The sequence below is a fragment of the Crocuta crocuta genome, unplaced genomic scaffold (genome assembly GCF_008692635.1).
Source record: "Crocuta crocuta isolate KB4526 unplaced genomic scaffold, BGI_CrCroc_1.0 scaffold149, whole genome shotgun sequence".
Lineage (NCBI taxonomy): Eukaryota > Metazoa > Chordata > Mammalia > Carnivora > Hyaenidae > Crocuta > Crocuta crocuta.
This window is the reverse complement of record NW_027551561.1, coordinates 370,973-380,713: the sequence shown is the minus strand read 5'-3', so window position 1 is coordinate 380,713 and position 9,741 is coordinate 370,973. Positions and strand designations below refer to the sequence as shown.

Sequence of the window (9,741 nt, the reverse complement as noted above, 5' to 3'; positions counted from 1 at the left end):
GCAGCCTCAAACCTCGAGACTCTGCCCCAGGAACTTCACTGGCCTCCTGGAGCCCGGGCTACACACTCCCCTCCTCCCTCTCCAGCTGCTTCTCCCCAGAGGCCCCCAGAGCGCCTTATCTGAGGCCTTTTGCCCCTTGCCTTCTGCACCCTCTCCCTTGTAGGAGGCAACCTCACTCGCTGCATGGCTCCTCTCACCCCCCTTGTCCTTGGGTCCAGCCAATTCCACTGCTGAAGAGCTGGTCACCTTCCCCCAGCTCTGCTGCATCCTCCATGCAGTAGCCAGACCATGACCTTCACCTGTCTATGCCCTTTCATGGCTCCCCATTGCCCTCAGAGTCAGGTTCAAAGTCCCCAGCCCAGCATTTGGGCTCCTCACATGCCCTCCTCACGGGCTGTCATGGGGCAAGGTTGACAGCAGGAGGCAGGCAGGGGCCCCAGCGGTGCATCCTCTCGGCCACAGCCAGGCACTGACCAGAAACTTCCAGGCCACGACGCCGCTTGCAGAGCTCCTGCAGCTCCACCAGCAGCTCCAGCAGCTCTTCCGTGCAGCCCTCTGACACGGCTGTGAAGATGCGCTTCTTCAGCCGCCTCTTCTTTCGCCTCTGCTCTTCCTTGGCCAGGTTTGCACTGAGGCCAGAAAGCGTTTCCAGTTCACCACACACGCACCCCCAGCCCCAGCGACTCCCCTTCCCCCATGGGCCTGCGGGGTGCGGCACCAGCCTCTGTACCTCCGTGGGCCTGTCACATGCCCGGGACCCCTCCATTCATGCTCCAGGCCCCCGGGATCCGCGTTGCCCTAGGCAGCCTTCCCCCCTAATCCAAGTGCAGTCACATTTTTTCAAAACATATATTTTGGGGCACCTGGGTGGCTCAGTCAAACATCCGACACTTGATTTTGGCTCAGTCGTGATCTCACAGTTCATGGGCTCAAGCCCTGCATGGGGGTCTGCACGACAGTGAGAGTGTGGTGCCTGCTTCGGATTCTGTGTCTCCCTCTCTCTGCCCCTCCCCTGCTCTCTCTTTCTTTCAAAATAAATAAACTTTTAAATATACATATATATTCAAACATATATATATATATATATATATATTCAGATACACACAGTAAAGGTGATTAGGAAGGACTGTTAATAGTGATTACCTTAAAAAGTAAGAGATTAGGGGAAGGAAAATCCCACTGTCATCTTTTGTGGTGTTTGAAATGTATCTTCCCTGCCCCCACACTCCAAATAGGCAACCATGGTAATGCAAGGTCTTTCATTTGTGTGTGTTCTTGCAAAATGCATATAGTGTTTCATGGCTTATATGCGTATATTTTTAAGTTACGTAGATGGGATTGTGTTAAAGTTCTCATTCTGCTGCATACTGTTGCCTGAATGTTTCATAATGAATGGGTAATACTTCTTATAGTTTATAAAATGTAGTACTTCCCTTCCCCCCACCAAAATTCCGACAAGCCACAGCCATCGGACCAGACATTTGTCCCAACAACCGGGAATGGAGGCTTCTTTCTCTTTCCTGGGTCCTGGCGCCTGTGTCTCTGACACCCGCCTGGTGGGCACAGCGGGATGAGGGGAAGGGCCAGGCCCACCTGGGACTGTTGGGATTGGACGGCGTCTCTGTCACGTCATCCTGAGGAGACTGCGGGGAGTCCATGTCATCACAGTTGCCAGAGAGGCTGGAGGGTGGGGGAAAGGAAGAGGGAGAGAGGAGTTTAAAAATAGACAAAAGCAGCGTGTGGCAGCCGGGCCTGGCCCTGTGCCCCAGGATGAGTCACTGCTCCCGCCCCCCTGGAGCTGAGGGCTGGCCGGGCAGGGGGCGGGTACTCACCACTGCCGGATGTTGGAGTCCATAGGCTTGGAGAAGATGGGGGGAGAGGTCTTGGAGACTGTGGGGTTGGGATCGAACCCTTCTATCTCCAGGAAGAAGTGCGCGCTGTGGGGACACCCAAGCGAGGCCATTAGAGCTGGGGCAGGGGCTGTCCACCTGTGTGTCCTGCAACCCTGCTGCTGAGAGTGCCCGGCCACACAGAGCGCTCGCTCTCGGCCAGCTCTGTGCCGGACCCCATCCCTCGTGGCCTCGCTCTTCCCTCACAACAGCCCTCAGGGGTGGGCACTACCCCGATCATCCACATTCCACAGCGGGGCCTGTGGAGGCCCTGAGGACAAGCTACTTGCCCAAGCTCACACAGCAGATAGGCGGCAGAGCCAAGATTCAAAGCTGGGTTTGGGTGACTCTTGTCACTAACAACACTGAGGAGATGAACCCAGGGGTCTCTACTGGGGTGGCTTAACATCTGAGGGGACTTTCCTGTCTGCAGGTGCAAAGGACCCACCAGAGATGGCAAACATGGCAACAAGAATGACAATTCCCCATCATGTCCCGCAGCTGCTCCTCTGGCCTCAGATCTGAAGAGCCCTGCCATGGAGGAGGTCCCTGGATGCTGCCATCTACTAGGGCCTTTCCTGGCTGCCAGGGCACAGTCCCCACCCGCACATTCAATCCCCTTTGATCACCTCTCATATTGTTTTGTTGGCACAGAAGAGAGATCTAGAGCAGTGAGGGGATATAACAGTTCAGGATACAGGGCTAAGAACCCCTTGTCAAGAAGGAAAACTCAGGAAAGCACTTTGGACAGTGGAGGCGAGGAGCAGTAGAGGAGCAAGTGAAGGGCATGCTTCCTCCCCGGGCTGGAAGAGAGATCCGGGCCCAGGGCCTGTGACCTGGATAAGCCCCAAGGAAAGGGACAGACTCACTGCCCCATGAGAGGCAAGACACAGACCCAAGATATGATCCCCAACCAGACATAGCCCTGGCCTCACCTTTAGACACACCCACAAACACAGACATGCACGCTCTCAGGACCCACAATCACACACTCAGAGACAAGGCTTCCTGTGACATTCAGGGTAGTGAGGAACAGGCTGACGGTCAGTTGTAGCAACACCCCTCCCACCCCGTGGTTGCTGCAGCATACCTGCCGGCTCGGTGACCTCGCCTGGAAACAGTGGCCTCCTGCCAGCTGGCCTCTCTCCTAAGTGCCTTTGCTGCCTGCCTCCTTCCCAGGCCCAGAAGGATCAACACACTCCCTCCTTTTCTCACAAGAACACAGAGGAGCTCCCAAAGTACGGTTCCAGCCATATCAAGTTCAGAAGGAAGGGCCACAGGGAAGGGATCATGACCCCATTCTACAGATGAGGGAGCTGACTCATGATTCCAGGCTCACAGTTTATGCCACTAGCCACACTGCTTTCCCCTCAGCCCTCTGGATCTTCTTCTAGCCAAAGCAGCTCTAGGGATTAGCCACAGGTGGAGAGTGTCCAACACAGGCACTTCCCAGGATAGGGTAGGCATGAGGGAGACCCCCAGGTCTTGCCTGGGGAATCCCTCTCCTCTCCTCCAGGCACAGACAAGCCTGGAAGCCTCAGAACAAATCCAGGGACTGGCTAGCACATTAGCCCTCACCCTCCTATCTTCCGCCCTTCTGATCCGACCTGAAATCAAATCCTTCTTCCAAAAGAGAAGTAAACCCCTGGTAGGGAGCACAAAATCAGGGTTCTAGTCTGCTTCTGCCTCTGCCTCTACTTCCCGTGTGACCCCAGGATGGAGAATGGTTGGGCCGGATAATCCCTAAGGCTTGGACTCTGGAGCCAGGACAGCTCTAAAATCATCCCTACCATATGTTTTCACTTATAAGTGGAACAGGAGAAACTTCACAGAGGACCATGGGGAAGGGGAAGGGGAAAAAATAGTTGGGGAGAGGGATGGAGGCAAACCATGGAGACTCTTGAATACCCAGAACAGACTGAGGGCTGATGGGGGTGGGGGAAGGGGGGCAATGGGCGATGGGCATGGAGGAGGGCATTTGTTGGGATGAGCACTGGGTGTTATATGGAAACCAACCTGACAATAAACTATAAAAGAAAAGATAAAATAAAATAATCCACAAATGGACTGTGCAGCTTAAGTGGGCATCAGAGCTCATCCAGTCTGATCACCATTCTCAGCATCCCTGAAGTGCCCCAGGAATGCCACCCTAAAGCTGTCCCTGCTTGTCTGGGCTCCTCAGTAGTGCATCTACTCGATAAACATTTATTGAGCACCTATAGTGTGCCAGGCACCATTCTAGGAGCTGGAGATTCAGTGGTGCACAAATGGGCAAAGATTGCTCTGAAGAGCTACTGCGAATAGTGAATTGGTCAGAACTGGCCCCAGGGACCAGACCAGGGCGTAGCACAATGAGGCCATCACTTTTCCTGCTCTAGACAACACACTGACCTTCAGCTGCAAGATCCTCAATGGGAAGAACTATAATTGCATTGTCCTTGATTCTCCAGAACCCAGCATGAGCTCTGACATTCAGAAGACTTAACTAAACAGAGGAGCAGAACATGGATAGGTAATGTGTGAAAGATAAACGCAAGGAAGGAAAAATGGCTGGTCAGATAGATGGACAGATGAGTTGGATGGGTGAATAAGGTAAAGAGATGAGTGGATGGTGCATGAATACAAGGAAAGCTAGGTGAATAGCTGCATGGATGGCTGGGGAATGAGAACTTGGGTGGGCAGATCAGTGGGTAGATAGAGAGACTGGTAGACTGGCCCAATAAGCAGACAGGCTTAAACCTTATACTTTTAAGTGTTTGGAGGCTGCATCCCTCAGGTGACTCCTTTTGGTCTGTCTGTTGCCCAAAGCTTTCATCTCTTTTTCTCAGTCTTGCACAAGAAGCTGAGGAAGGGTCCTGTGCCTCTCTTCTACCTCTCCTCCACCTCTCCTCCTTCTCAGGGCCTCCTCCCAAAGGGGCCTCAAGGATGGAGCATAAAATCAGATCATGACAGCATCTATCTACTCCAGGCCTGGAAACGCAGGGCCCAGGGGAGGGGAAGAAATATTTCCTTATCTCACCATGAAGTGTCCTCCCTCATGCTGAGGGACTATGCTAAGCCACCAGGGCACTTACTCATTCAATTTACCTACTCTTTCTCTTGTTGTCTCACCTGCTCCTTCACTGACTCACTCACTCAAAAGCTACTAATATGTTCTGTGTAGGAAACCTGGGGAGCAGGGAAGGAAGAGATGGCCCTTCCATGGATCCTGTCCTTAGTGATTTCAACCAGAGCTAGGACACCATCCCAATAGACATGTCAGTTTCTTTAGGGAGGAGCTGGGCTGTGGGAGCTCTGGGGAAGAGAAGGTTCTTCACTTGAGGACAGCGACCAGGACAGACTTTGTGCTCTATCGCTGTGGGTCTTGGAGCAGAGCTGTGGCTTGGGAAAATCCCAAGAAGAAAGCACATCATGAGAAAAGCTTCCATGGCAAGAAGGCAAGGACTATGTCTGAGGAAGGAAGTCTTTGGTGGCGGGGAACAAGAGTGTTGAGAGCTGGGCTGGAGAGGTAACTCCTGTGAGCCAATTCCTGGGATGGGGAGCTGCTAGACCACGAGGGCCCGTCCCACACCTGCCCTATTTGCACACCGCACGTGCCACATCTCACCTGCCATCATGACAGATGGTGACGTCTTAGCCATGTGCCATCCTGACCCCTAATCTGCAGCACATCCTGTTTGTTTGTTCCTCCCTTTGATCCAGACCAAAGGGCACCACAAGTGTGTCACTAACTCAGGGGAGCATACAGCTCTGCACCATCCCTCCTGCACTTCTGTCCCTTTCGAAGATCATGAACTACCCCTGCGCATCCCTAAGGCTGGGAAGGAGCCTGGGTGGCCAACCACTTTGTCCCAAGAAATGCCCAAGGGCCCTGGTCTCTAAGAGGCCAGCTCCTCCATACCCTTCATCAGCCCGTGTCTCTGTCCCAGGGCATCACCTTGCCCAGGGTTCAGTAAGGAGGCCACAGTGGCTGCTCACGAGAAATAGCATGATGGTTCATGAAAAGCTCCAGGCCCAAAGAAATCTCTCCCCACCTAGACTTCTTGGTGTCTTCAATCCCACCATTAGTACAGATTCCCTTACTCATCAAACTGGCCTTCTTTATTTACATAGAATTTTTATTTTTCTTTCTAGGCTGAGTCTTATACTCAGTTTTGAGGGAGATGCCCAAAACCTCCAGGATATGGGGAGAAATAGGCATGTGAGGGTCTTCAAAGAGCCCTTGGGAAGAAGGGGCTACTGTTTCAGGAGACCACAGCCCCACCTCACACCCAGGCCTTTGGCTTTTAAGGCCATAGGTAGAGCTGAGTCTAGAGCTAAGTTAATGAACAGGGATAGGCTTAGAAAAGACAGCTTGACTGTGGAAAGATCCTGAGATTTCCTGAAACCCTGTCTGAAATCCTTCCCTGAGGTCCAAACCTCCCCTAGGAATGTGAGAGGGGGGAAGGGAAAGAGAGACAGGAGGGTGCTATTTGGTGGCTTAGCTCAGGGATGATTCTGCCCTTACCTAGAAAAGCCCACCCAGGCCCACCCAGGCCCAGGCTATCCCCAGGGCCCCGCTAGTACCTGTCTGAACTCAATGTCCACCCAGTTTTCTCCCCTGCACTCCAGGATGGAGCCTCTACCTGGATGTCCCCCGGGCAATTCTCAGCCAACATTCACACCTGGATTTGGCTTGTCTCTCCTCATCTTGCTCCTTCTCCTCTGACCTATGGCCCCACCATCCCTGCAGGTCCCCCCACCAGATGAAGGGGATGTCTCTTGGTCCTCCTTCTCCCCTACTTGTCATAGCTGATCCTGCAGACACCATGATCCTGATATCTTTCTGACCTGACCCCCTCTTCTCCATCCCTGATCACCCAGGTTCAGACCTCACCACCTATCACTCAGGCTTCCCAAGAGCCTTCTATCATCTCCTTACTCCCAGCCGCGCCTCCAAACCATCATCCACACAGATCACCCAGAATATCCTTTCCAAAACGTAAATCTCACCATGCCCTCCCTCTCACACAAAATCCCTGTACGGCTCCCCAATGCCCTCAGGTTTGTCCAAACTCCTTAACCAATTCCCAAATCCCAGCCCCACTGGGATTCATGTTCCCCAAGATTCCTCCACCTACCCAGCACTTCAGCTACATATTTCCTCATTGGTCCCTGCCCCTAGCCTCTGTCTGGGATGCTCTTTCCCTTCCTCTCCACCTGCCATCACCCATTTCAAACCGCTTCATCCAAGAAGTGCCCTGAGACTGCCCACAGAATCAGAATGACCCACCCCTCCTCAGACCCCATCCTGCCTGGTTGTCAGGACACTTCCCACATTCTTCTGGATACCTTTCTCACCAGACTTATCAGGGATGGGCATTCTTTCTGTCTCCCCAGGCTGGGCCCTGGGGAGACACAGAAAACCTCAGAGATTATTGCTCAAAGCAACAGACAGAAAGGAAAGCACCAACCTCACCTCTGGCCCAAGAGGGGGCCTGGGAGGGGGACAGAGGAGACAGGGCAAATGAGCTGAACTAGACCTGGGGCCCACCCGGGTCGGAAGAAAGCACAGTTCATGGGGAAAAGGGCATTCAGGCTTGAGGGGCACCAAATCAGCTGAGGCGGTGGGGGACTACCATGCAGGTGACTCAGGGGCCAGGGACGACCCTGGAGAAGTACGTCCCCTGCTCCTGCTTCCTCCACATCCCCATCTGGGAAGTAGTCATAACCATCCCAGCCCTGTCGGGCTCCCAGGGGCCCTGTGGAATATTAATAACAATGACAGTGGTGAAGATGAATCTCTAAGTAACAAAAACCCTATCAACACTAGCATGTGCAGGGCACTGACTATGTGCCAGGCACAGAGCATTGTGCCAACAATCTCAATTAACCATCATCCTGTGAGTTGGTGCCTTTGCTGGTGTCCCCATTACACAGGTGGGGTTAAAGAGCTTGAATAACCTGGCTCAGCACATGGTGGACAGGAAAGCAGCTGGTGTATATGGAAAAGTACCCACTTGGGGATCCAGGCTACCTGGAATTTTCATGAACTTTTTTGCTCCTTGTTTCAAAGATGGCTCCAGCAACCCCTTCTCTCACCCAGAAGCCTTCCTGAATATTTCTGCTTCAGTGCCTCTCATACCTCCAGGGAGGCCTTCCTGATTATTCTGGTTGTACTGACCTCCTCAGCTCAGCCCCCTGAGTATGCAGTGCTATTTCCCCACCTTCCTCCAATCTATACCTAGTTGGGCACCAGGTCACTCCAGATGAACTGAGAGTCTTAGGGATCCCTGAGGATGGACACCAGGATCCTTCCTGTGCCCTTACAACACAGCGGCCAAGCCCTCCAGTCCTACCTCTTCTTGGTTGGGGTGATCTCTGCTGACCTCTTCTCCTGCAGGATGGCAGGGTTCCCACTGGGGACGGCAGCTCTTCTGCCCATGAGGGGCACCATCTCCTTAGGGTGGGCATTCATGACTGGAACACAATCACAGCACACATGCTTAGGTTGAGTGGTCACAGAGGAGCTTCAGGGGGCTTCAGAACCCCATGTGGCACCTGGGGCTCCTGCTCATAACCCCAGAATAAGGAGCTCAGTCTCCACGTTCCCAGGCTGCCAACTCTTCCCAGGGCAGGGAGACTGTCCCCACAATTTCTCCTGCTCCCTGCTCTAACAGCCCTGCTCCTGCGCATCCCAGGAGAGCCCAGCAGAACTTCTAGGTAGAGACCACCAGGCCCTTAGCTTCTCTCAAGACGTCAATTCCAGCTGCCAATCTTCTGGTGGACTCCCAAGAATTAGCTCTGTTTTTTTTTTTTTTTTTTAATGTTTTATTTACTTCTAGGAGAGAGAGAGAGAGAGAGACAGCGTGAACAGGGGAGGGTCAGAGAGACAGGGAGTCACAGAATCTGAAACAGCCTCCAGGCTCTGAGCTGGCAGTCAGCACAGAGCTCGACGCGGGGCTCGAACCCACGAACCGCGAGATACTGACCTAAGTGAAAGTCGGACGCTTAACCGACTAAGCCACCCAGGCGCCCCTAGCTCTGCTTTTTTTAATGCTCCTATCAGATGTTGTGTTCAGAGCTGTCCTCAACAGAATAAGACTGCCACGCCCTTTACGCTAGACACAATGCTTATAGTAATACAGCCTCCAGCCTCTCTGGTGTTGTGGCTTTCTTAGCACCCTGGTGGTCTCTGCAGCTAACACACTGATCATCTTTGTCTCGTGCACCCAGAGCTGAGTGCAATGAGCCTTGTGGCTACCTGTCCATTGGACTCTGTTCTCACCTGAAGGGAGCAGTAGAGCCCGCTTCCCAAGGCAGAGGAGGCAGCTCCCAGTCCTGACCTATTTTACTGATGTTCAGACTGATGGGGCTGGATGCCATCTTGGGCTCCGAGGGATATGCTGGAGAGAGGGACTGACGTGTCTTTTGAGGACACTAAGGGGACCTCAGAGGTTTCTGTGTACAGAACCGGCAAAGTAGACAGGGGGAATAGCCTGAGCAAAGACCAGAGGTCAAGAGAGTCAGCAGGTGGCAAGAAGCGGGTGTGGTTGCCGAACCTGGGGAGTTCACAGGGACCACTGGCACTGAGATGCTCTGAAGCAGGTGGGACCATGTTGTCATGGCCTGGAACACCAGTCAGGAACTGTGGCTGGTCCCCAGGGCAGCGGGACATGGGCGGGTCCTGGGTTACATAGGAGACAGCCATGTTGGAGGAGGATGGAGTGGGGGATGGAGGAGACCAGGCCATAGGGCTAGGAGGAGGCTGCTGTGGAGGCCATTGGCATGAGTACGGGGAGGCTGGCCACATAAGATGAGATGGATAGGGCAAAGGGTTGTGTGGCCAGGAGGTGACTCTACAGTTAATTCT

General features: G+C 53.4%; 1 protein-coding gene across 2 annotated transcripts in view; it reads right to left on the bottom strand.

Moving 5' to 3' along the window:
• Positions 1 to 8,346, bottom strand: part of TRPV3 (transient receptor potential cation channel subfamily V member 3) — a 30,299-nt gene extending 21,953 nt beyond the window's left edge. For both annotated transcript variants that reach the window (XM_077749784.1, XM_077749785.1), the window contains exons 1-4: positions 8,228 to 8,346; positions 1,833 to 1,937; positions 1,594 to 1,680; positions 475 to 629 (exon numbers count right to left, since the gene is read on the bottom strand). In XM_077749784.1, the coding sequence (XP_077605910.1) occupies positions 475 to 629; positions 1,594 to 1,680; positions 1,833 to 1,937; positions 8,228 to 8,346 (466 nt within the window). The remainder of the gene's footprint in view (positions 1 to 474; positions 630 to 1,593; positions 1,681 to 1,832; positions 1,938 to 8,227) is intronic.
• Positions 8,347 to 9,741: the final 1,395 nt, after the last annotated feature.